Source organism: Columba livia, chromosome 5, assembly GCF_036013475.1.
Source record: "Columba livia isolate bColLiv1 breed racing homer chromosome 5, bColLiv1.pat.W.v2, whole genome shotgun sequence".
NCBI lineage: Eukaryota > Metazoa > Chordata > Aves > Columbiformes > Columbidae > Columba > Columba livia.
In genome coordinates this window covers 68929513-68955889 of record NC_088606.1, presented here as the reverse complement: position 1 = coordinate 68955889, position 26377 = coordinate 68929513, and the positions used below count along the sequence as shown (strand labels likewise).

Sequence of the window (26377 nt, the reverse complement as noted above, 5' to 3'; positions counted from 1 at the left end):
CAGCGGGTCGGGTCACACAAACTGTGCTCTGCGGGCACCACCCAGCCGGGTCACCTGTGTCTGCGGCTGTGGGGACACCCCGCGGGCTCCCTGGGAAACGGACCGCACAGCACAGCACAGGCGGGTTCCTGGTGCTGTGCCCGTGGTGGTTCATCCCTGTGGCTGTGGGTGTCAGACCTTGACACGACAGACACAAAACCTGGGGAGGGACGTGACCACAGTAAAACGCTTAAAGATAATGAGCTAGCAGACTTGATTTACTCTTTATTTAAAAATACACATGGCTGCTGTCTTTTCTCCAGTTCAGCTAGGACGGGCTTCAATATCTCTATTAATTCTAATTACAATATGTGACAAAAATTAAGGGGGGAAAGCTTTATTTTTACAGTGAAAGCGCCTCATCTCACTGATGGGGTTTCACCCGCGTCCGAGCTGGTCCCAGGATCCGTGGTCCCTTCCGGGAATTCCCCGGTGCCGGCACAAGGTGCCAGAGACCCTGGGGACCACGGCAGGTCAGGCAGATCATCCCATCCTCGTCACCAGAACATGATACCGGAAAGTCGGCAAACAGACTCGCTATCACTGTTTTGAAAGTGTTAAACAGCAGGCACTTCTATTACAGCGCGCTGGGCACTCGGGGGATCGCTCCTCTAATCCAGCGTGCGTTCCGCTTTCCTCTGGTTTTACATATCGTGGAACTCCTCAAACAGTGAACATGTCAACCAACGTCACAGACGTCTCGTGCTCTTTCACCAGCGTGCAGCAGCAACGAGAAATCCGGAATGAGCGCGTACAGAAACACGTACGTATTTACCCCATTCAGAACAACGCGTTACCCCAGCTGGCCGTACTTCACTGGCAGCAATCCCTCCTGCATTCACACCCTCTGTGCACGGCACGGGTGCCGACTGCTGGCAGTCAGGGCAGGACATAAGAACGCTCCTGGCCTGATCCACTGTCATTTGAAATTGTCGTTTTAACGCCTTTGCACTCTGGTGAAAGGATTCATGTGATCATTTAGCTTGCTGCAAGGCTTCAGGCACAGTGAGCAGCACAGCTTGTGCATCGGCCCTCCTATTGCCTTCCGCAAGAGGTCCTGGAAGGGCCGTGCGAGAGCGGGTGTGCATTGCATAATAACCATGATGTCTGTGATTTATTAGAAACCATAGCATTCCCAATTCAGCCATCGAAAGAGGATTGTCCTCTTCCTTAAGAAAAGAAGCTTCCAGGTGGTTAAGTACGCCAGCTGCAAAATATGAGCCAGTTCCAACATTCCAAGGTTTGTCACAGAACACCTCACAGCGATCCCAACAGCTGTCAGCTCCAGAACTTGTTGGACCCTTGGTCTCTTTCTCTACCTTGTGTTTGCAGCACTGGGTATCTGAGTTCAGCCACGTCATTACAACTCACGTGAGCGACCAGAGCCATCAGTAATTACAGTCTTGTCGCTTACTGGTCGTTGCTGACAGCAGCGTTTGCTGCACAACGGTAAATTACCAGTTTCAGCCCACAGTTTATGTTGAGGGTAATAAACTGATATGTTCCCTGCGTATGTTGCAAATGCAATCTGGAAATTCACATCCTCAGTTAATTACCATTGCGAATTCTCCTTTGTCGTAGGAATAAATACACCTTCAGGTCTATCCCATACATCGCATATAAACATTCTCTGCCTTTACTTATCGGTTTTGCATACATTTCTTTTATTATCCAAACTGTTTTCATTGGTGTGTGAGCTAGAAAAACCCATACGGCCACAATCACCTTTCTCCCTCCTTGAGCTCTCCTGACCTGCGGTTCCACCACCGGTGTCTTCTTCCCTGATCCCTCCTGACCGGCAGGTGCGATCCAACCCTCTTTCTCAATCGCTCTTCCTCACAGGTTCGCCTCCTTCCTTGCTTTTCCTTTGCACGCTGCTCCCCTGAAGAGAAACACACAGAGGACTGAGCTACCCCAGCAGGGACAGATTATGATAGACAGAAGATGTGTTACTGGCAGCAACTTTGGTGGGAACACAAAATACATCGCTTATGTAATGTCTAACCTAGCTAATCAGCAAATGCTTGAGCGAGCATCATAGCGAGTATAAACGCAAACCTGAGTTTGTAATTAATGTCTCTCATGGCACCTTACCGTGAGTCCACGCCCGACTCGCTACACTCTTCCTCGCAGGCTCACCGTCTTCCTCTGCTTCCTTTTTCCTTCGCACGCTGCTCCACCTGAAGAGAAACACACGAAGGACTGAGCTACAGCAGCCCACGGGCACTACAGTCAGACAGGGGACAAGTCTGGGGGCTGACACCCCCCCACACCCCACAGCGCGCCCACCTTGCCTTGGCACCAGCCCCTCGCACACGCCTTAGAGATGTCACAGCTCAGTACAAACGCCCACGGTCCTCACCTGCTCTTTGGTACTTGCTGGACCCCAATGTCACGGGTTAGAGATGTCACAGCTCAGTACAAACGCCCACGGTCCTCACCTGCTCTTTGGTACTTGCTGGACCCCAATGTCACGGGTTAGAGATGTCACAGCTCAGTACAAACGCCCACGGTCCTCACCTGCTCTTTGGTACTTGCTGGACCCCAATGTCACGGGTTAGAGATGTCACAGCTCAGTACAAACGCCCACGGCCCTCACCTGCTCTTTGGTACTTGCTGGACCCCAATGTCACGGGTTAGAGATGTCACAGCTCAGTACAAATGCCCACGGCCCTCACCTGCTCTTTGGTACTTGCTGGACCCCAATGTCACTGGTTAGAGATGTCACAGCTCAGTACAAACGCCCACGGCCCTCACCTGCTCTTTGGTACTTGCTGGACCCCAATGTCACTGGTTAGAGATGTCACAGCTCAGTACAAACGCCCACGGTCCTCACCTGCTCTTTGGTACTTGCTGGACCCCAATGTCACGGGTTAGAGATGTCACAGCTCAGTACAAACGCCCACGGCCCTCACCTGCTCTTTGGTACCTGCTGGACCCCAATGTCCCGGGTTAGAGATGTCACAGCTCAGTACAAACGCCCACGGTCCTCACCTGCTCTTTGTTCCTTGCGGAGGTCACGTCGCTGTGCCCCAGGGGACTGGCCTGCACGGCCCTGCCCGGCAGCGGGAGCCTCTGGAGCTGCCGGCCGGTTCTCCAGCTTTAGGGTCACCCGCAGCAGCCCGCTCTCCTCAGCTCTGCACACCCAGCCAGTTGCGCCGCCCAGGCAAGGTCAGCTTCACCCTCTGCCCTACACCTCACCTGCAAACAGCCAACTCTTCAGCTGACAACCGCCCAAAACCACCCACAAACCCTCCAAATCTCAGCCTTTCGCTTTCAGCTGCTGCCTCTGGTGCATCTCACAGACAAGCTCCAAAATCCCCTCATCCTGCAATAACACTCCAGCACTGATCGCCTGCGGGAACAACCGCCACAATACCATGCAAACACCAACCAGTTCTGGCACGGAAATATCGCTTTCTCCTCCAGGTTCCACCTACACCAACTGCTGACAAACACACGCTGTCCTCACCAAAGCCAAACGCTGCGACAACCAGCGACAACTCAAATCAAAAACAAGATTTTAGAGCAGACACTTGGGCAGGCTCTGCTCGTAAAAAGAAAAGGGGGAAGATGTCAGGGATTGGCTCAAGGAGCGTGGACATGAGTCCACCGAGCAGCTGTACGAGCAGAGCCCATTCTAGCTGACATAAGTAGGCCTTAGTTAGCTTGTCTATTAGGCCGTGGGAAAGGGGGGAACGGAAAAGTACTGACTAAGGCAGGGTCAGGATATCCTTGAAGAGATAAGAGTCAGAAGAATGCGGGATGCGCATAGCTAGCTAAACCCAAGTAGGTGGAGTAAGTAAATGTAACCTTTTAGTGCTTAGCCTATTAGATAGAGACAAGTATGCATAATTATGGTATTTGGTATAAATACACGCTATCTCGGGCAATAAAGTTGAATCATGCTTTATCACTCACACTGAGTCGGCCTGCATGTTCCCCTCAGCCGCGTACTCGCATAGTGCCATCCCGTCCTGAGCTACCGCAGCATCGCCCACCGCGGCCTCCCCGACGCCATCTCCTCCCTGAGGCACCTCAGCCTTTCCCGCCAAAGCCTCCCCGATGTCACCCCCTCCCTGAGGCACCTCAGCCTTTCCCGCCAAAGCCTCCCCGATGTCACCCCTCCCTGAGGTCCCTCAGCCTTTCCCGCCAAAGCCTCCCCGATGTCACCCCTCCCTGAGCTCCCTCAGCCTTTCCCGCCAAAGCCTCCCCGATGTCACCCCCTCCCTGAGCTCCCTCAGCCTTTCCCGCCAAAGCCTCCCCGATGTCACCCCTCCCTGAGGTCCCTCAGCCTTTCCCGCCAAAGCCTCCCCGATGTCTCCCCCTCCCTGAGGTCCCTCAGCCTTTCCCGCCAAAGCCTCCTCGATGTCACCCCCTCCCTGAGCTCCCTCAGCCTTTCCCGCCCAAGCTCCTTCCGCGCCGTCCCGCCCTCAGGCTCCTCGGCCGCTCCCCCCGTTCCCGGCCCCTCCCCGCGGCAGGGCCCCCCCCACCCCTGGCGCCCCCACGGCGGCCCCGGCCCCGCCCGCGCCGCTCACGACCCGGCGCTGCCCCCTCCCGCTCGCTTTCCTCCCTCTGCCCTGTGGCACCACGGGCTCCCCCCTCCGCCCCACGGCCCCGCCCGAGCCCCGCGCAGCGCTCAGCCCGGGGCTCCCTTCCCTCACAGCCGCCCGCGTGTTTCCCCCTCGCCCCTTGCCCGGCCCGGGGCCGCGCTCTTGCGGCTGGCTGCCCCTCGCCTTCCTCCTGCCGAACCCAGCCCGTCCCTCCCGCTCCAGCCTGCCCCCTCAGCCGGGACCGGGGCGGCCCCGTCCAGTCTCCCCGCTGTCCGCCCGCCCCTCGCTCACCGCCGGCCCCGCCGCTCCTCGCGCGCTGCTCCCGCCGCCGCACCGGCGGCACGCGCTCCTCGGCCCGCGCGCTTCTGCAGCGTGGCCCCGCCCATCCCGCGCAGGAGCCAATCCCGTCCGCGCCCGCCACCGGGCCCCGCCCCCCCTCCCGGCCCGGAGCCGCCGGCGGCGCAGAGCGGCGCTGTCCGCCCGCAGCGCGGCCCCGGCCCCGGCGGGTCAGCGGCAGCGGGGCCGGGAGCGCTCGGGCTGCGCCTGCCCGGGACGGCCCAGGACCGAGGGCTCCGCCGCCCGCCCGGGACGGCCCGGGACCAAGGGCTCCTCCGCTGCAGCCCGTTTCGTGCCGTTTGCACCCCCGGCGTACACGGCCCCAGCCTTCCTGCTGCTGCAGCTCACACATCTTTCTTCCTCCTAACCACACAGCAGGTCACACTCACAAACGTTCCGTGCTCGTTGGCATAAGAATATCTGCATAAGAAATTACACACATGACAAAGATATACCACCGACCACAGCTTTCTGAGCTTTCAAGTTAAAGTTTCTGTAAATATCCATATTTAAATAAAACAGACAACAGCAGTAGAGATGCTACCTCTGTCGTCTTTGCTCAGAAAGAAGTGACAACACCAGAAAACACATTGGCAGCCGGTGCTTTGAACAGTGAAGGTGGGATGTACAAAAGTCTGATTAAACCAAACAGCCTGAGGTCTTTATCAAGCTGCAGATCTGCCAGGAATGCCGAAATGCAATATTCCACAATGGAACAGCCACTTAATATCAAATATAATCTCAAAGTTCCAAACCAGTATATTAAAAAGCTACCACTAAGTATTAGAAGGCCACTGCAAGATCTTATTGCTTTTTGAGTTAAATAATAATTTTTCAATAAACCAAAACCCAAACAGTTTCTGCAGTCTGTTGCTCATCCTCCCGTTCACTCACTAGCACTGCAGCGATCAGTTTTTATACAACGGGTCAACAAAGGCATTTAAAAAACCCCAAACAAAACTTATTGAAGCCCACGGCCCCCCCCGCCCTCCCTGCCCCCCCTCACGCTGAGCCCACGATCAGCACCTGGTGCGGGAGAGGAGCACAACTCGGCAGACAGAACCAGAAATGCGACTGCGGGGAGAAGGAAACACCAAAGTAGTTACAGCTTCCTTAACATCCCAAATCTGATGTCTTCCAAAACAAAGCACATCATCCTCGTTGTTTAAGAAGCAAAGCTGCTTTGTACGCGTCTGATCCTCACCCAGCTGAGCGGTTCTCAAGTCCGCTGAGTTCCGCTGTGCAGCCGCCCCCGCGTCTGCGTCCCCTTGTCTGGAGTCCCCAGTCGCGGGACAGTGAGTGGGGTTGGGCTCCAGTGATAAAGAAAAACACAAAGAGTCAAATTGGAAAAGTAATTAAAACAGAAAACCTGAAAGCCAGTTTAATTTTAATAACTTATTTTTACACTGCTATATGCATATGAAGTACAGGGGTCACGAACTCTGTTACTACCACATATGTGCCTTATTACATAAGCACAAGAAACAAGGAAGTAGCATTCCTTCTATTTTTGATGTAATGATGAGCTAATCCATCTCCTGAGATGGCCTCCAGACCTGATTTAGTATCTACACCGTGTTGTACTGCAGATAAATACCTCAGGTCAGCATTAATCGAAGACAATGTGCAGAAGGAGCAATATGCAGGTACTGTTGTTCCTTGCTGCCGGGGATTCCCAAGCACACCTCAGCTCCCGGCAGAGCTCACACCCGTGCAGCCGCAGGGCTGCGGAATTCAGGAGCGTTCGGAGACTGGGGCAGTTCCCTTGCAGCGCAGCCTCCGTACCAACATCTCGCAACAACTGGTCGTTTTGTTTTCCTGGATATCCAGGGTTAGAAAACCAATGTTTCCACAGTGCTTCTCATCATCCTCGGTTAGGAAAGCCGTACCTTCCGTTACCTTTTCTAAGCACAAACGTTTCTGTTTTAATACACACCAAAGTGATTTGTGTCAAAGCCATAACAACATCTTTAGGCCATGACATTTGATGGAGGACACACACTGAACCTATGGAATTATACGGAGAAAGCACAACCCTGACCTTTACAAGTGTTCAGATGCTTCTATGCCAAGGGTGTTTTTTGCAGGTTATATTCACCTTGTTTGAAAAAGTGACAATGCCCCACAAGCTTTGCTTTGGAGATACATCGCAGTGCACATCCGTTCCAGATGAGAACAGGTCTGTCATTAAAAAAGATTCTTACAAACAACAGCCCTGCCTGAAACCATTCAGATAAAAGCCGCGGGCCTATGTGGGCTGTACGTGTGTGTGCACGAGGAGCCAAAGGGAAATCAGACACCCCAGGAGCCAGCCTGCAGCACTGGCCTTGGCAACTGCGAGCCTCTGGTCACTTCCCACGTGTTCTTCACCCCTTCCATGTCACAGAGAAGCTGTCAGGTACTCAGCAAGGAAACACGGACATCACTGGCACTGAGTTACTGCCATGACAGCCTCTGGCTTATTTTTATAGTTGCTCCACTGAAAAAAGTACAATTTGAGCCATTTTTCCCTGCCTGACGAGCCAGGCTTCGCGAGCAGGCGCAGTTCTGCCGAGCGGGCTGGAGCCCCGCTCGGGCACAGGAGCCGCTGAGGGGTCTCGAACTCGCGGAGCAGCTGCACGCACAGGGCGGCGCCTGCAGCTGCGGGGTCACAACGCCTCAACACGTCCCGGATAACGGCCCTGGAAGCCACTGCAAAGGGCAAGCCGAGAAAACCCAACACGTCCAAAACAACCAGCCAAAAAACAACCACAACACCAAAATCCCGCCGGCAGCGAGGCTTCCCCCGCAGGAACCCGGCCCGGCGCCGCGGCTGGAGTAGCCGCTGGAGCAGCCGCCGGTGCTGCCCCGTGCTGCGCGGCATCCGCAGCGGCCCCAGGGGCAGCGCGGCGCCCGCTCCGCTCCCCGCCCGCCCGGTGCGGAGCAGCCCCGGCGCGCGCCCGGCCCACCCGCCATGGCCGCCCCGCCCAGCGCTGGCCCCGCGCGCGGCTCCGCCCAACGGTCGCCCCGGCACCGCCCCCGAGACGCGGCGGCTCCGCGCACGCGCAGTGCCAGCCCCGTGCCAGCCCCGCCCCGTGAGGGTTCGGACAGAAAGGCCGCGCGGGAGCGCGGGAGCGGCCGTGGCCGGGGCAGCGGAACGGGGTGCGCAGCGCCGGTTTGCACGACGTGCAGTCACCGACCGCCGAGTGCGAATGGGCGCGCGCTGTGCTCTCCGAAACACGAGTGGAGCGTCTGAACGTGATCTGTCCCGCATTCATTCCGCCATACCCCGCGGCTGGTTTAGCAGGAGTTTCACACGTGTTTTCTCCCTGCTCAAGAATTTAGACACCAAAAGATCCCAATAAAAACAATAATGCTTGTTTACATCTAGAATGGTCTTAAATATACGTCCTATGCATGTTATAGAACACTGTAACCCTGCTTTGTATATTAACATGTAATACACGCCACTAAAACCGTTTCCATTAACTGACTAGCCAAAGTTTCCTCTGGAATTTGACACGGGCACTAAACCCGCTCCAAACCGAGCCCAGCTCTGCCAGGCAGCCCCACGAGCGCGGGGCTTGGGCTCTGGTTTGAGCCGGTGCCGCGCTCCCCGCGCCGGGCTGCAGTACCGCGCTGCGGCCACCGGGCGGCAGCACCAGCGACACCCGGCGGGCGGCGCACGGGGAGCACCGGGGCGCCACCGCGGAGCCAGGGCTGAACGGGCGGCGTGTGCGGGGGTGACCTGCACCGGGGCGACCACCCGGGAACACCCGCAGCAAACGAGTCACGCGCGACAACCCGCAACAGAGAATCCGCTCTGGAGAGCCACCCCACCCACAGAACCCCCCTCGGCGGAACCTCCCGGCGGCCCGTTCGAGCTCTCTAGTGCCCTATTTGCGTAGCCACGCCTCTGATTTGCATTTCCCCGCCCCACCTCGGCCCGCCCATCGTGCTCATGCGCCCCGCCCCCCTCTTACGTGTCGCAATCTGATTGGCAGGCTTCGAATCTCACTCTGCATTCTCTCCGCCCACTCGCCTCCCTGCCCCAGCCCCAAGGAGATTCGCGTATCCGGCGCGACGCTTTGTTCTGTTCTATTTCTACTCGACCCCATCTATTTCTATCTATTATTTCTATTAATTCTCCTTCTATTTCTTTTCCTCTTTTCTGTTTCTTTCCCTGCGAAGTGCAAACCACACGTGATCTCACAGATGTTCAGTGTAACCTGTAGCTGCTTTTGGTAAATATGAGCAGAACGTCACAGCACACAGCCTTCCAGCAACAGGAAGCAGAGAGTGTATTTAAAACAAAAAAGACACACAGCCCTGTAAGTCTATGTGACTAATTCTATTCAGTACGCTCTTACTTAAGTTAGACTACATGAAACCTAAACTGGGCCCACCCAGCGCCCGGCGAGCAGTGAAAACCGTCACCCCCGTCCCTCAGAGCTCGCAGCAGCGCCAGCTGCCGCGGTGGCGGAACAAAGCGCTCGGCTCGCACGCAGCCCGCCCCGCCCCGCCCCGCCCCGCCCCCGCCCCCGCACGGTGCGGGTGCCGTTCCGCCCGGGGCAGCCCCGGCCCTTCCCTCGAGCGCCCCCGCCAGGGACACTTCCAGGGGAGGACGAGTTTCTTAATCCTTTCTGTAAACAGGATTTCTTTGCATTTTAAAAACCTTGTACACCACTGACATTGACTCTTATGTCTCTTTTTACACATGTATTTAGGGAATATCTTTGTTTCATATATATATATAAAATCTATTTCCACTATAATATATATCTACTTAGACATCTACACACTTGTGTACGTATTTACATGTATGTATCTGCTTAAACTTATACAGAATATTGTTTACGCTTATATACAACACTTACCTAGAATAGTTATACTTACGCACCTGTTTAGCCTCCTCTGTGGATACATCTTTTTAGACTTGCAGGTGTTGGCATACTGTTACAATCATATTATTACAATTATGTACATTTAGACAGATATCGATTCACACATGGATGTGACACGACGAGCAGGGACAGGTGGCTGCACGGCCCAGGCAAGAGGCACAGCCCCGACCTGCCCGGGAAACGCGCCACTGAAACCAGACAGAAAGAAAGGGCGTCAGAGCGCTCTGCCAAGTACTGGGAAAACACTCACAGCATCCAGTCCCCTTTTTAAGTGTCTAGAACAAATACCCATCTGCTTAAGTACACCTAATTACACGCTGTACCTACTCAGCAACTACTCATAACTATGGAAGTCAACATGTAAATTAGACCTTTTTTTGTTTCAAATTTCATTGATGATAGGAAAAACAGTGAGATAGAAGACATGGGTTTACTTAAAAATAAATAAATATCCCCATTCCTGCAGGACAGCATAAGGCTGCGAAAAAGGAGTGTCAGACCCGCTAACGCTTTTGGCTGCACTGCAGCACCCGGGGGAACACGTTTCTGTGACAGCTCGACCGTCACAACCGGGAACCCAAAGCCCAGCGGTGCCACCGACCTTCGCCAGGCCTGCCGTGCTGGGCCCCGTGGAAGGAAATGGACCTGGGTTGGCTGTTTCAAAGGAAATGAACAGTCCTGTTGCTGGTGAGGCCACTGCCGATCACATCACCCGGGAAGATCCACTCGGAGGGCAGGTTCATAAAACGCAGCTTCTTGGAATGAGGAATACTGCCGTTTTGGAAGGTTTCTTACCAACTGAAGTCAGAACTACACACTGTACGTTAAGAGAAAACAAGTCATTATTGAAACAATAACTCACCCAAACCACACCAGGACTCACTGCCACCAGTCACGAGGCTGAAAGCGCTTCTTGGGAACACCCGGCGAACACGCAGAACAAAACCGGTCTGCCCAGGTGCCCGTATCTCTTTGAGTACCGTTCTAAGCTCTTTTAAAAACCTGTTCACTGAAAAAGCACGAAGCATTTGTCATTGAAGCAGGCTGTTTCTGCCGGACACTTGAGCTCTTACAAACACCTCCTTCCCTCTTTCAGTACAGAATCATTTCCACTGTATCATTTAACAGTAAGCTCACAGAAACAGAAGATTACGCTTTCAGGAAGAGAAAATAAACGGAGGGAGGTGAGCTCTGCACTGGCGTACCATGCTCCGGAGCAGACCTTATTTCTAGTATTCGTGATAAAACATTTCGTATTAAAGACACAGAAGGGGAGTCAGTGCATTCTTAATGTTAAAGTCCACTCTACAAGTTCCTCAGGAAAGGCACACACGTGGCAGACGTGCCTTGTAGGGGCAGAGCCCTCGGGACTCCCCCCGCCTCCGTTTTCAGGGTAGAAAAATCCTTCCATGATTCTTTCCCGGTGGAAGAAAGGGCGACCACAGCGAAACGGTGGGAGCCAACGGCGCCGCACATCGCGGCGGCGGCCCCGCTCGGAACGGCACCCTACGGCCCGGCCGGCCCCGCGGCCCTGCTGGGGTCACGCATGCGCGCCGGGCCGGGCCGGCCCCGCCCACGCCCGCTCCCGGCCCCGCCCACGCCCGCTCCCGGCCCCGCCCACGCCCGCTCCCGGCCCCGCCCACGCCCGCTCCCGGCCCCGCCCACGCCCGCTCCCGGCCCCGCCCACGCCCGCTCCCGGCCCCGCCCACGCCCGCTCCCCACTAATCTTTAATGAAGTGATGGGGAGCAAGAGAGAGGGCTACAAAGAGAAATATAAGACAAGGGAGAAGACTGAGGATCTGAGAGAGAAAGGTCGAAAGAAAAGGTGAGAGAGGTGGAGGAAAACAATCAGGATGAAGAGCCTGCAGAGAGATGCAGCAAGAAAACAGAGTCAGGGAGCAGGACGGAGGGAGAGCGGGACAGACAGAAGGAGAACCACATTAAAGACTGTTTTCTACACCTTTGGTGACAGAGGTTGCACAAGCAACATGGGACAGAAAGAGGAAAAAAACAGTGGGTTTAAATGATATTAATTAAAGAGCAACTCAAAGCACTGGCCAGCATCAGATGAGGCAGAGAACAGGAACAACCAAAGCTGGCTTTGGGCACGCAGGGGTCAGGCAGGATGCGCTTACTCCTCCCGTCCAGCCTTGCCATCTCTGAGCATGTGGTGGCCATCGCCGGTCCCAGTGGTGCAGTGTGACCGTCCCCAGGGCCCCCCTGGGCTCCTCGCTGTGCTGGTGAATGAGCTGGCCCTGTCGAGATGGTTTACAGAGCCCTAAAAATTTCAGGTCATCCTTTCCCCCCCCACTCCCAGCATTACCCTGGCAAAATCACACACACATATCTATAGTTGTCCCCCCTCCATCGCAGCTCTCATTTCAGCCTTCTCGTCTGCCAGAACCATCCTAGGAAGAGGAACTAACCAGCAAAAAGAGGGGAAGTGATCCCGTCCATATGGAAAGAGTCACAGCTTTCACAGCAGAAGCTGCTTTAGTGGTTTATTCCCCAAAACACACAGCAGCTGCCCTGTGCCACTGAACGTGGGTCCAGCCGCACACCAGCATCCCTAGGCTCGGTGCCACCAGAACCACCGATCCTGAGCAGGAGGCGCTTTCTCGGCTGGGGGAAGGACAGTGATGGGCTAGAGGAGGCTGCGGAGGTCCCTAATGCAGATGGTGCTGCATGGGGGACACCTGTGCCACGGGCTGCCCCCCATGGGGAAACTTCCAAACCCACTAGTACCTGCCCAAGTGTCTCGGGCAGCCTCCTCCCCAAGAGAGAAGGGACACAAGCATTGCACTGTCCCCCACACTGAAACCACAGGGCACCGCTTCTCCTCCTCACCTCTGCCACAAAGGAAAGCCTTGGGGTCAGCAGCAAAGCCTGGCCCAGCAAAGCAGGGCCAGATCTCACCCCATTGTGCAAGTGGAACCCCAAGGCTGCGGGGCTGGGGACAGGTCCCTTGCGTGGCATGCAGGAGCCAGAGTCACCCAGGGGCACAGAGGACTCACCTGGGGAGCCACCCATGCACTAGCTGAGGGAGGTTCACACAGCGACATTCCCTGGGCACAGTGAAGAGCTGAGGGCGAGATTTCTCTGTCCCATCCCCAGCAGAGCAGCTTTTATGGGGAGAAGGAACTCTCTCAACAGGGAGGCAACAGGCAGGCACCTCTGCTTTCTGCTCCCCACCCCCTTGTCTCGGTGGCACTCCGTGTTTTCTCACATTCATCAGTTCTCACTTCTCCTTTCCCTTTTGTTAATTCAGCCCCCAAAAGGAGGAACCACCCGGCAGCTGCACCCCAGCCAGCTCATTTCCCAGCTCCAGCCTCACCGCTTGGACGTCTGGTGAGGTCCCTGCACCGGGTCAACATGGGCCGGGTGCTGTGGGGGGTCCTGCTCGCCTGGGTGTCAGGGGCTTGGGCAAGAGGGGCTGAGCTGCCCTCCTCTGCGGGCTCTCCGGACTGCAAGAAGGCCCTGAACCTCCCAACTCTGGAAGTCCTGCCGGGGGGAGGCTGGGATAACCTCAGGAATGTGGATATGGGCAGAGTCGTCAACCTGGGCTACTCACTGTGCAAGACCACAGAAGATGGATCTTACATCATCCCTGATGAGGTCTTCACTATCCCTCGCAAGCAGAGCAACCTGGACATGAACTCTGAGATCATCGAGTCCTGGAAAGATTACCAAAGCCTCACCTCCGCCTCCATCAACCTGGAGCTGTCCCTCTTCTCCTCCATCAATGGCAAGTTCTCCTATGACTTCCACCGGACCAAGACCCACCAAGTGAAAGACCGTGCTGTCACCACCCGAGTGCAAGTCAGGAACGTGGTTTACACTGCCAAGGTCGACCCCGCAGCAGTCCTGGACAAGGGCTTCAAGAAGCAGCTGCTGACTATTGCCAGCCACCTGGAGAACAACCAGACGCGGATGGCTGATTTTCTGGCAGAGGTGCTGGTGCTTAACTACGGCACCCACACCATCACCTCCGTGGATGCCGGTGCCAGCTTGGTGCAAGAGGATCAGATCAAGGCAACCTTCCTGAAGGACAGCTGGGCCACACGGAATGCTGTCACTACCTCAGCCGGCGTGGTCTTCCACAGCATCATCAGTGTGAAAAACCAGGAGTCCCTGAACAGCAGCTCCGGCTTCACCAGGCAGTATCTGGGTAATCGCACCAACTCCAGGGTAGAGAGCGTTGGCGGGGCCCCCTTCTACCCGGGCATCACCCTCAAGACCTGGCAGGAGGGGATCAGAAACCAGCTGGTGGCTCTTGACCGCTCAGGGCTGCCCCTTTACTTCTTCATCAACCCCGGCACCCTGCCAGAGCTGCCCACCCCCACGGTGAAGAAGCTGGCCAGGCGGGTGGAGATGGCAATCCGCCGCTACTACACCTTCAACACCTACCCGGGCTGCACAGACGCCACTTCATCCAACTTCAACTTTCACGCCAATGCCGACGATGGCTCCTGCAAGGGCACCATGACGAACTTCACCTTTGGGGGAGTCTTCCAGGAGTGTGCTGGGCTGGCCGGCCCTGACACCAGCACGTTGTGCCAGGCACTAGAGCAGAGGAACCCCCTCACTGGGGCTTTCTCTTGCCCCACCGCCTACACACCAGTGCTGCTGGGCACGCAGGAGCGGGAGGAAGGCCACAGCCACCTGGAGTGCCACAACAAGTGCATCCTGGGCATCTTCTGCCACCGTGAGTGCCGGGACGTCTTCTGGCTCTCCCGGGTGCAATTCAGTGCCTACTGGTGTGCTACGAGCGGGTCGGCGGACCCAGACTCAGGATACCTCTTTGGAGGGCTGTTCAGCACCCGCAGTGCCAACGCCATCACCGGTGCCCAGTCCTGCCCCTCGGGGTACCTCCCACTGAAGCTCTTTGACGAGCTCAGGGTGTGCGTGAGCCAGGACTACGAGGTTGGTGGCCAGTATGCGGTGCCTTTCGGGGGCTTCTTCAGCTGCCAGGCAGGGAACCCCTTGGTGGGGCGGCACCAGGGCACTGCCAAAGACCCCCAGGCCAAGAGCTGCCCCCCAGGCTTCAGCCAGCACTTGGCGCTCATCAGCGATAGCTGCCAGGTGCAGTACTGTGTCCAGGCTGGCATCTTCACAGGGGGCTCGCTGCCGCCTGCACGCCTGCCGCCCTTCACCCGACCCCCCAGCAACCTGCCGGCCATTGACACGGTGCTGGTGAGCAGCGGGGACGGGGACAGCGCCTGGGTCCGGGACGGGCAGAGCCAGGCGTGGCGGCTGGCCCAGCCAGAGGAGATGCATCACGCGGCAGAGATGGTGAAGGGCCAGGGGCTGACAGGGGGCGAGGTGGCTGGCGTGACCGCCGCAGTTCTGGCAGGGCTGGCCACCATCCTGGCAACAGTCTGGTACAGCCGCCGGAGGTACAGGGCAAGGGGGTACAGCACAATGGGCAAAGGGGACAGCCAGGCATCCGCGAGCCCCGAGGACAGCACTGTGCTGAGCGTGGGTGAGGGGTACCAGCACGAGACAGAGGGGCTGATGGCATAAGCATCATCCTGCCCCGCAGCTCCCAGGTGTTGCCTTGTGCCCCAAACCCCAGCAAAGCCCCCTGCCCACCCTCCCTCCTGGGGTCAAAGCTGTGCCATGCCACCAGCCACCTTGGGCCGAGGGTCCCTGTCCGCACAGAGGTCCCAGGCTCACCCCTCCACAGAGCGACACAAGCTCTCACCCTCCACCAGACCCCCAAGCTCCAGCCTTGAGCCCCTGGGAGGCTCCAGGGCCCTTCAGACATCCCTCCCCGCTGAGTGTGGGGGCTGCCTCTCAGGGTCAGCCCGTCACCGTGACCCTGGCACCTCTGCGGCTGCGTTCCCTGCTGCAACCAGGCCCAGGGCTCTGCCCCTTCAGAGACAACCGAGTTTCCACTGCAAGTCATGTCCCAGCTGTGACTCCACCCCAAAACCAAAAAAAGGGCCCTTCAACAGGTCACTGGGGACACGGGGCCATACAAGAAGGAAGCCCTGATCACAGTCATCCACATCGCCCCAGGCTGCACTCAAAACACCGGGGAAGCTGTGCAGCCCCCTACCCTCCGCCGGCACACGAGAGCACCGGCAGGGCTCCGGTTCATGCCCAGCAGAGACCTGCTGCCTGTAAAACCTTGGACCAGGGTGTGCGCCGCAGCCAGCTCTGGGAACAGCCCCCACCCCCGGTGCAGAGCCCCCCGGCTGCTGCCGGCACCAGGGCCGGCACACACGCATTGGCAACGCTTTGCGAGTCACCCACCAATTCCTGCCTGCCGCAAACAGGGGGCAACCCGTCTCCATGTATATCTATCGGGATAGATATACACAGGCATGCAGAGAGGCACCGGTCAGCTTTATTTCAGCCAGCAACTAACTGCACACGCAACGCGGCATTAAAACAGAAAAATAAGTCATGTGGTGAAAAGACTGAGTCATGTTAAGAGCCATTGGGCCAGCACCCGGGGAGGATGGGGAACCCTGTTTCCTCCCCTAGATCGCAGGAGGGTTTTGCATAGCTCCAGCCAGGGCTTTTCTGCGGTGGGGAAGACCTGGGGCTTGGGTGGAGGAGAAATCGCAGCGCTGCAGAGCTGCCCAAAAAGGGGTTTTCCTGGGGAAAGAGGTTTCCTCCCTTGAGGTAGAAGATAAGATTCCATGCTAAGGACGGCTGGGGTCAGACCCAGGCAAAGGAGCACTGGGGAGATGAGGGGTGCCTGGCCCTCCCCATGGTGTCCCCTCGCTCACCTGGCCACACAGACGACGGACAGAAGACAACAGAGAGGCCAGGCCGTGCAGGGACAGCGAGCATCCCTTGCCATCCGCTTTATTGACCCCCGCCACCGGCTCCATGGGGTGCGCAGCTGAGGGTGACACACCCCCCGGCCACGGAGAGGAAAAACGGTGATGACAACAGAACCACGCACAGCAGGATGGGTACGGGCACCCCTCCCAACCAGAGTCCCCGGGGGCGCAGGAAAACCAGGAGGGGAATGCAACAAGACAGGCTGGGAGGCCCCAAGCCCCTGGCAGCAGCGGTGCAGGGCTGGGGACAGCCTGGGCAGCGGCGGCTGCTGCCCCCACTCTGCTCCCCAACCCTGGGGGTGTTGCAGGTCCGGGGCATGAGCACAGCCAGTCCCCGTGAATGGGGAGAGCACCTCCGGGACAGTCGCCAAAGCCATGGTAGCCCCCAGCACTGCATCGCAGGTGGCTCTGAGAGGCCCTGTAAAGTCCCCGGGGGTTGGCAGTGTGAACCCCATGCAACGCCCCCCACCCCCAACGCCCACACTCCCCACGCCAACCCCCCGGCCACAGCCCAAAACTGCTGTGCCAACGCACCGCCAGCTATCTGCCCACCCCGGGACCTGTGAGGTGGTGCTGGGACCCAGCGGGAAGGGCAGCAGCTCCTACGCACACTGTGCCTGGTCCCACCAGGACCCACTGGTGATAGCCCCACTGTGGGGCACTAACTACCTTCAGGGTGGGGGTCCCGGACGCAGGGGAGTGGTGCTGCCCCCACCCCATCCCCCCCCCGAGTGCCACTGGGCTCAGCCCCCTGGCTGGCCGCAGCATGACGTCCCCCCAGCACCCCTCCCAAAATGCCACCAACTGTAAGTACATATATACGACAAACCCCAAAACACGAGGTATATAAAAATTCAACACGGGGATGCCCCCATACAAACAGTTCAAGGAACCCACTAGTGGGGGGTGGGAGCCAGGCCAGGAAATGTGCCTCCCCCCTCCCCCGCGCACGATGGGGGGGGCAGCCCAGACAAGGGGATCCTGCGGGGCACAGCTCAGACGCAGCCAAGAGGAGAAGGGGGCACGGGGCTGGGGGCCAGCTGAGGCAGATTTGGCCCCCCTCAGCCTCCGTGGACACAGGAGACCAGCAGGGAGGTACTGGACAGGACAAACAAACAAACAGATGGCTGAGGGACGAGGCAGAGCGAGGGGGACTCCTATGGCCGCCCTTTCACCCAGGCCAGGTCCCAGCACCAGGTGGGTGCCAGAGGTGTCTGACAGATGAGGAAGTGGGGGAGCCTGGCACCCCAAAGCCCTCAGCATGGCGGCAGTGGGGACCGGACAGCCAGACCAGCACAGAGCCCCGTGGCTCGGTGCGGCTCAGCTCCCTCCTTGTGGGAGGGAAGGGGACGGCCAAAAGGACCTTCTCCCATGTTCCCAGCCAGCCTGGGGCTGCTCCCCTGGGTGGGTGCCACCAGGAGCAGGGTGCTCCAGGTGGCCCCCACGAAGCCCCGAGACGGGTTTCTCCAGCAGCTTCATCCTTGTGGGGGCGCACGGGCACCCCTTCCCTCCCTGCTGCGGTCTCAGTCCTTCTCCTGCGTCAGGCTCTCCTCTGTGATGCCCTGGGCCGCCAGTTCGGCCAGGACATTGTCCAGGTAGTTGATGTCAGGGTAGCCGTGGCCAGTGAGGTTGGAGCCAAACTCTGTCTTGTGGTGGATCTCATTCCAGATCACTGTGTCTGACTCACCTGTGGTGCTGGAGGTCCCGATTGCAAAGATCAAGCGCCGGTCCCAGGCTACCAGCAGCAACTTCAGTACCTGTCAAGGGGAGAGGTGGGACAGGCAACAAGGTAAATGCGTGGGTGACACAGCCATTTCTGCTCATTTCTGCACACCTGAGCACCCTGGTGTGCCCCAGCAACACTGGCAACCCACAGCCAAGCCCCACCAGGGAGCTTGGGATCCCAGCCCAACCATCACCAAATAGCGGGACCACACTGCAAAGCTCCCCCAGCACATGGGAACATCACTGGGCATCTACAGAGTATGCTGGATGGGCTACCGGCAACACCTCCACCCAGCATCTGCCTGCATAAGCCCCATCTGCTTTTCCCCATGCTCCAAATAGCTGCTCGCTCCCTCCCCACCTCACTATGCCCTTGAGCATGCCTTGGCCAGCTCGAGCTGCCTGGGTGAGCCCCTCACCTTTCTGCCCTTCTCGCTGTCTGGCAGGTAGCAGTGCCGGGGGAAGCCGCGGGCAGTGAAGCTCTTCCCAGGATTTGGATGCTCTGGTCCCTGCAGTGTGTGGAGTGGGAGAGGAACAAAACCCTTTCAGAGCTCGGAATGATGCTCTGGGCACAAGGTAACCCCCCAGCCTCAGCGGATGCAGAGCTGCTCGCTGCTGTGCTGGGCAGCCGCCCTCCAGCACGGTGGCCCTCAACACCACGGTCCCCTGGCCACCAGGCAGACTGGGTCAGCACTTGAACGCAGAGGTAGCTGGGACTTCCCACAACATCCTTATGGTCATGGTCACAGAGCTCCTGAGACACCGTTGAACCCAGAGCCGTGAGGCAAGGCATGAGCTGCAGCATGACCCAGGGGTGACGGAGCAGCGACAAGGGCCACCAGCCCCACAAGGGACCACCCACGTACCCCGCTGTGCATAGGGCCGGGCCGCACCTGCACTCCTGGCGGGATGTTGTAGATGATGCGGATGGTTTTGCAGTCAGAGTGGCCTGGCAGCGCGTGAGGGATGAGGTGATACTCCATCTTTCCTGGCGGCTGCGTCCCCGTCTTCACCCCGTAGATGGTTTTGCAGGTGGGACACTGCAGGCTCCCATCCTGAGCAGGAAAAGACGGGAGCGTAATGAAACTGGTATCCCCCGGCACTGAGCCAGAACGGACACTTTGACCCTGAGCAGCACCGAGCAACATTTTCATCATGAAAACAGTGATTTCAAACACGCTCAGGGAATAGGGCTGGGAAAACTTGCCACAGTGACCCAACTTCAACCAAAAACCTGAGGTCTGCATTCTCTTCCTCATTATTTGACAGTCCTTCCTACTTTCCCCACCTCTGGTTTGGGTTTGTTAGTTTTTGTTTGTTTTTTTCAAAGAGGGAAGGATAATAAACATTTAAAAACCCCAAAGCATGTGAAACGCATTCTCCTGGGAATGGCGAGCACAAGGGCCACTTGCAGGGGGCTCAGGAAAGCCCACCTGTGGCTGGAAAAGTTCTGCCCAGCACCAGAGGCCAGGGAGCTCTGCTCAAACAGGCAGGGATCAGAGTTCAGTGCCACTGGCCCTGGGGAAGAAAACAAGGACATAAAGCTGGGCATAGTGGGGGAAAAAACACCCACACAATCCTACTTTCTGATTTAGCAGTCCCAAAGTGCTTGCTGCTGCTAAAAACAGAACTCCCCGTCAGGGCGGGGGGTCAGAGCCCTGCGGGCAGCAGGACTCGAGCACCATCCCACCGAGGACAGGTGGGGCTCAGCACGGGTCACTGGGCCAGGAGCCTGGGCACCCTCTGGGCTGCAGCCTTGCACCTTGTTGCCGTTGTTGTACATGGCGACCAGGCAGTGGAGGTGGAAGATGTGGCCACATTTCACCAGCTTCCCCACCAGGTCAGGCTTGACGGCCGGCTGGGGTCCCTTGTAGCCGGAGGGGGCAGAGAGGCGCTCCATGCAGATGGTGCAGTCCTGCGCAGGAGGAAGGAGAGGGTCAGATGGGTGGATGCAGCCGGAGCCTCGCCGAGGACACAGGGCTGATGAGCTGCTCCGCTCGTGCCCAGGGACCAGCACCCATCCCTGGTGCTGTGCTGTCACCCCGGGCCACCGCAGGGCCTGGCCAACACGTACATGCAGCATGCAGCCCCTCTTTGGAGGAGGACAGGGACAGGGCAGAGCCACGGGGGTGGTGGGAGACCTCTGTGTGGCACAGGGGCATCGCCGGTGTCCCCAGTCCCTCTTCCCAGAGCAAAGCGCCCCGGCGACACCCCAGCACAACCCCTGCTGCTCTCACCTCATCCGGCGGATGCCGCACCTTCTGCAGGTATTTTTTCAGTACCTCCTCCGGGCTTTTACCTGAGGGAGAGCAGGAGTCAGAGGGGCTGGAGGGCAGCACGGGGGACACGCACTGCTGGGGGCAGTGGGAGGGGACACCGGGGACAGGTGAACCAGCTAGGGAAGGGCAAACAGGAACAGGGGTCAAGTGCCTCTCACCCTTCTTGGCCTGTTTCTTGGTGGTCTTGCGACAGGTGTGGGAGATACCAGGGATGGACTGGATCTCGCTTTTGCTGACAGGCGGGGGATGCAGCACCAGCTTGGGGGGACGTGTCAGGCAGACTGGCAGCCCAGCTGCGCTCATCAGGATCCCGGTGATCCCTGGATGAGGGGGTTAGAAATGACACTGAGGAACAAGCATCACCCCAAACCCAAGATGTTCCCCCGAAAACCACCCCACTGGAGCAGGTTCCCCCCAGGAGGCCAGCACCTGCGGGCGTTGGGTGCCCCACTGCAGCCCCATCCTCACCTGCCAGTGCTGGGTTGACAGGGCTGGAGCCGGTGAGGTTCTTCACGGGCACAGTGGGGACCCTGCAAGGAGCCAGCAGAGACCACGTCAGGGCCAGCGACAGGCACCCGCTTCCCTGCAGCCCCCGGGGCCAGTGGGGGCTGGACAACGGTTGCCTGAGCAACTACACGGGCTCTGGCTGGAAACAGAGACTCCCCCGACGGGGCAACCTGCCCCCCTTGCCCCACTGCTGCCTTCTCTCTCACTCTTTAGAAACCCTGCCTGTGTTTCCATTCATGGCCCCTTTTTGTCACCACTCCCTGAGCCTGTCTGTTGTTTATTTTCCTCTGTTCTCCTACGGCCGCTGTGTCGCTGCCGCGGCTCTTTCCACCCCCGCCCCTTGAGGCTCTCTTCCATGGGAAAGTTTCCCAGCACGTCAGGAGCGCAGGGAAGGGGGAGAACGGAGAGGGAGAGGAAAGGGGCCAGGCTGCAACAGAAGGCTGATGGTGGAGCCAGACAAAGGGGAGAAACAGACTCATTAAGTGCCCACCCATTTCAAAAAATGTGTCTTGGGAGGGTGGGGGTCTGGAGGGACCCCTTTTCAAGGGGCCTGAATGGCTTTTCTTCAGGCTTTTCACCGTCCCCCACCCATGCCCTGCCACCAAGAGAAAGAGCAGCCTCAGCCTACTCATTGAGATGCACAAGCCACCCTGTCCCCACTCCCATCCTGGGGAACTCGCGGGGAAGGCGAGGGGCCCCACAGAGACCTCCACCTGCGGGAGGCTGGGGACCGCTGAGGTTCACCTCCCACCAGGCTCAGGGGTGACAGCACCCCTGCATTGGGGAGGGTCCACAGGGCTGCAGTCCCTGTGCCCTGGGGAGGGGAAAATAAAATTAATTTTAAAAATTATATATACATATATATATAAAAATACCACACTGCCCCTGTTCTCCCCCCAGCTGCCCTCTCGCTCCCACACGGTGGACTCACCCAGAGGCGATGAGCACCCGCGACTGGGCGATGGCCAGACGCTGGAGGTGGCTGCGGTTCAGGGTGCCGAGGCCAGGGTGCGCCGCCTTGCTGCTGCCTGTGCCGGGGGGGCTGGCAGCAGAGCCCAGGGCCAGCGCGCTGGCCGCCTGCCGCCGGGCACCCTGGGCTGCGGGCGGCTTCAGTGAGCCACGCGCCACTGCCACGCTGTCGGGCGCCTTGGCCCCTGGGGCCGGTGCGGGGGCTTTGAGTGCAGCGGGTGGCGCAGGGGGGGCTTTGCGGGGCTGCAGGGTGGCGGCGCCAGGGCCGGTGGCTGACACGGTGGCTTTGACGCTCATGACCAGGAGGCACTGGGGACAGGTGCAGGTGGGAGCCAGGGGGGCTGCCGCTGCCCCAGGGCTTGCTGGCCAGGACTGCGACTTGGGCAGGGTGCCCGACACCAGTGGGTAGACCATGTCGAGGCGGCGGCGGACACGGCGCTTGCGCTGGGTCTGCCGGTTGATCTGGCCCATGGTGGCAAAGTCAATGACGTAGCAGAAGCCAATGGCGCTCAGGTCCACCCACGGGTGCTGCTTCTCGTAGGCGCGCTGGATGGTAATGCCCACGTCCATGTCGTACGGCGTCCAGGACCCGCTGTCATTCTCCCACTCCCACACGACACCCTTGCCTGGCGCTGACGATGGGTCGTAGTAGCTGCGCCGGACAGGACGGATAGTGCCTGGGGAAGGGTGAGAGATGCTGTCAGACCCTGGCGCCGGCACCCACCCGCAGGTAGGGAGCAAAACCACCCCAACCTGCCCCACCGGTGACGTCCGGCACGGGGACACGACACCGAACAGGACGGCTCTCTGGCTTGGCTGTCGTCCCTGCCCTGCCAGCGGACTGGTGCACCGCGGTCCCCCAGGCCGCTGCCTGCAGGCCACCCCGCCACCAGCACACGCACGGGGCAGGGAGCCCCTGGGCTGTACGTGCACTCCCAGTGTGACCTGCGTGAGGGAAGGGCCAGTTTCACCCCTATCAGTTTATGGTGGCGGCTGCTCTCCCAGCCGCACCGTGCAGCCACTCAGCCCCGATGGGGAAACACAGAACCACAAACTTGGCTGCTCCAACCCGCTCCAGGGACCTGCCGCAGGAGCCTCATGAAGCCGGACGCTAGGCAGGACCAGGTTCCTGCAGTGCCCACCATGGCCCCGCCTCCCTCTCAGCTACGGACTGGGATGGGGGAATAAAAGATTTAAGGAGGCAGGTCTGAGCTCTGCAGCAGCGACGCACACGCACCCACAGGCGCGGGGGCCATGGCTCCTGCCAGCCCCACTGTCTGCAGCCGCGACAAAAACCCAGCCCGTGGCACAGCGAAAATCCCCACGAGGCTGAGCACAGGAGTGGGAGTAGCGCCTCGTGCCCGGCTCCTGCTCCCCTGTAAGTAAGCATTAAGAGTGGGATGAGAGCGCAAAGCGCGAAGGCTTTGCGGCTTGCATCCTTATCTTTCCTAGGTGTTTCCTTTGTCACCGCTCCCAGGTGACTAGGACACATTCAAAGCACGGATGCAAATTTTAGAAACTCCCAGAATGAGGAGAAAGTCCTCCTCTTTGGGATGTTTCACAGCACAGCAGGGCAGGCTGAACACGGCCAGGCTCGGGCAACGGATCCCATCCTGAGCATGCTACTAGTGCCCAGAGTTTCGTGATTAACAGGTGGGCTGGGCTGCTGAGCACCGCTGCCTCCGCGCCCTTCTGCGAAACGCCACGGCTCAGCCCCACTGCCAGTGGCGGGAACAAGAAAGCTCGAAGAGAAGAAATAACAAGCCTGCTTCTTCGGCTTTTCACCACGTGTCTTGCAAAGCCTGCAAGAATTTCAGTCCCTTTTCACCCCCCTCCTCCACTGGGAGCAGCTGTCACCGTCAGCCCCCACACAGGACCACTTCCTACGAAAAACTGGGTTCAAAAGGAAAAGTTGCTTATTAGCACTAACGACAGGCACCCCGCTATGGGAAGGGGGTGCAGCTGCACCCCAGGCAAGCCAGGCCACCCATCCCCGTCCTGCGCAGGGGTGCCGAGGGGGAGAAGAATCGCTGGCGTCAGCAGCACAAAGCGGGGCCAAGGGGAGCGGGGTGGTGATTTATCCTAATCCGGCGCCAGGCGGGGAGGGCAGCGGCGGCACGCAGCAGCATCTGGCAGTCCCCAGGCAGCGGTGTGGGAACGCGGCCGTCCCCCCAGCCCTGCGCAGCCAGCCGGCCTCCCATTCAGCAGGGGAAGAAAAGGGACAATAGCTATTCATGGCCTGCCAGGGTCGCGACCCCCCCAAATCAGAGCTGTTTAATGACCCAAAATACCAACATCCCCAGCAACCCAGCAAGAGACAGAACAATCCCCCTTTCAGGCCTCCTCCCCAGGCGACAACAGCCCTGAGAGGATGGCCCCAGCCCACCGAGGTCTTCCTTCCCCACAGCCCGGGCAGCGGAGGGTCACTGCCAGCCCCCGGGGCCGTGGGGGGAGGGAGGACAGGGCAGGGTGTTGGGCACTCCACTGCCCACAGCAGCCCCTGTCCCAGGGACAACAGACATTGGCTGGTCCCCTTCCCATGGCCACCACTGGGGTGCTGGGGGGCACAAATACCCTGTGCCAGCCTGTCCCCCACATGTGCCTGTGCCCCACAGCCCAGCTCCCCCGGGACGACACGTGCCCCACCACCCTAGGGACCCCCACAGCTGGTCGTTGCCCCTCCCTCTCCCCCCCAAATACCTCCCTTTACCTGTCAAAGCCCCCACCCTGGGGATTCCCCACCCGCCTGTGCCCTCCCTGAGCATCCCCCCACCTGCTTGCGCCCCCACCCTAGGCACATCTGTGGGCTGCTGTGACCCAGGGCAGGATTTGGCCCCCAGGCACCATACAGCATCAGGCCTTTGGGGCTAGTGGCAGCGCAGAGGGAGCTGGGCATGGCAGGGCAGGGCCCTGGGAAGGGTCTGCAGGGGACGGGCTCCACGCACAAAGGGACTGTGGGACAGGAAAGGAAAAGGCTGTAGCAGGCAACAGAGCCTGGAGAGGCGCAGCAGGGAGGAGGGTGGGCAGCACAACTCCATAAGGGACCAGGAATGCACGGGCAGGGCCGGGCGGCACGGGGTACAGCAAGCACCTGGGGAGCAGGTGGGATGGCCTAACGCAGGCTGGCAGCCCTGGGTGGCACAGCTGGGGTGGCAGCGAGCAGGGCTGGGCAGCGGCACGGGACAAGGCAGCAAGGAGCAGAGCTGTGGGCAGGCAGAGCCGGGCAACGCAAGGTAAACCTAGATACACCATGGCACAGGGCAATGCAATCCGGGATCGGGCAGCATAACGCGGCACGGCACCCAGCACAGCGCAGCACAGCCAGCAACACGACGGCAGAGCAGGCGATGGGACAAAACACAGGGCAATGCAGCACAATGCAATACGGGACTGGGAAAAGCAGTGCCGCACGAGCCATCTCCAGATCAGCAGTGCAATGCAGCATGGGACCCAGCAGCACAGCATTGTGCAACACCGTGCAATGCAATTCCAGGTCAGGCAGCGCTGCACAATACCGGACCTGGCAGCACAGTGAACTCCACACCGACCAGTGCAACGCAACGAGGGGCCTCACAGAGCAAATCCAGCTGAGCCGTGTCAGGCACGAAAGCACCTGACCGCGCAGGCAGCGCGGGGCCTGGCAGCGCAGCCCGGCGACGGCCGGGACAGGGCAGCGCTGGCGGGAGCCGGCGGCTCGGTGCGGTGCAATGCAGCTGCAGCGCGGGGAGCACGAACGGGAGCGAGAGCGGGCGGTGCTGGAACGCGCAGCACGGTGCGGCTCCCGAGCACGGAGCGCCCCGCAAGCCAGGCCGGCAGCCCCGGCACCGGGCAGCGCTGTGCGGCGCAGAGCGGGGCAAGGCCAGACCGGGGAGCCCGGGGCAGGGCCCGGCCGGGCTAGACACGGCGGGGCAGGGGTCCGGCTGACTCACCCGTGTCCTGGCGGAACTGGTGCATGGACTGCAGGTCGATGATGTAGGGCGCCAGGCGGCTGTCGGCCTGGCCCAGCACGACGCTGCCGCCCGCCCGTGGCCCGCCGCGGGCCACCGCCTCGATGTGGTGGCTGACGGCCGGGCTGTAGGGCCGCCAGCGCCCGTGCTCGTTCAGCCATTCCCACACCACCACGGCCGAGGCCAGCAGCATGGCTCCGCCGCCTCCCCCGGCTCCGGCCGGCCGCTGCAGCCCGCCCCGCCGGCACTCGCATGCTCGGCGCGGCGCAGCGTCCGCCAGCGGCGCCGGCCGGGGCCGCCCCTCCGCGCAGCGCCGCGCCCCGCCGCCAGGAGGCGGCCCGC

At 59.5% G+C, this 26377-nt stretch overlaps 2 protein-coding genes across 9 annotated transcripts; one reads left to right on the top strand and one right to left on the bottom strand.

Annotated features, from left to right (window-relative positions):
* Nucleotides 1-244: 244 nt before the first annotated feature.
* On the bottom strand, nt 245-26377 carry DTX4 (deltex E3 ubiquitin ligase 4). 8 transcript variants are annotated; one of them, XR_010473221.1, is made up of 15 exons: nt 26018-26377; nt 22051-22765; nt 21081-21142; nt 20771-20932; nt 20571-20632; nt 20096-20248; nt 19227-19388; nt 18753-18842; nt 18296-18365; nt 16552-17026; nt 11947-16438; nt 10413-10628; nt 9808-9999; nt 2134-2219; nt 245-1921 (listed from the first exon to the last, which is right to left on the bottom strand). XR_010473221.1 is itself a non-coding variant. In XM_065065791.1 (9 exons), exons 1-9 carry the CDS (start codon nt 26226-26228, stop codon nt 18132-18134), a joined length of 1851 nt encoding a protein of 616 aa, XP_064921863.1. In that variant the 5' UTR covers nt 26229-26371; the 3' UTR covers nt 16594-18131. The 8 variants fall into 8 exon arrangements, 1 of the variants encoding a protein (XP_064921863.1); XR_010473220.1 differs by lacking the exons at nt 245-1921; nt 2134-2219 and adding an exon at nt 6272-8236; XR_010473218.1 differs by lacking the exons at nt 245-1921; nt 2134-2219 and having other exon boundaries at nt 6272-9999; nt 11947-12066; nt 12826-16438.
* Nucleotides 13184-16223, top strand: MPEG1 (macrophage expressed 1). Its single transcript, XM_005515973.4, has one exon. It carries the CDS (start codon nt 13184-13186, stop codon nt 15332-15334), a length of 2151 nt encoding a protein of 716 aa, XP_005516030.3. The 3' UTR covers nt 15335-16223.

Bases quoted from the DNA above. Each gene is read 5' to 3' on its own strand.
- MPEG1 (XM_005515973.4), top strand. From the start codon at position 13,184: ATGGGCCGGGTGCTGTGGGGGGTCCTGCTCGCCTGGGTGTCAGGGGCT.
- DTX4 (XM_065065791.1), bottom strand. From the start codon at position 26,228: ATGCTGCTGGCCTCGGCCGTGGTGGTGTGGGAATGGCTGAACGAGCAC. The intron at 20,249-20,570 runs GTGAGAGCAGCA...CCTCCTGCGCAG, and splicing joins TGCGGCATCCGCCGGATGAG to GACTGCACCATCTGCATGGA. The intron at 18,366-18,752 runs GTGAGGGGCTCA...TCCCCTTGACAG, and splicing joins ACAGCGAGAAGGGCAGAAAG to GTACTGAAGTTGCTGCTGGT.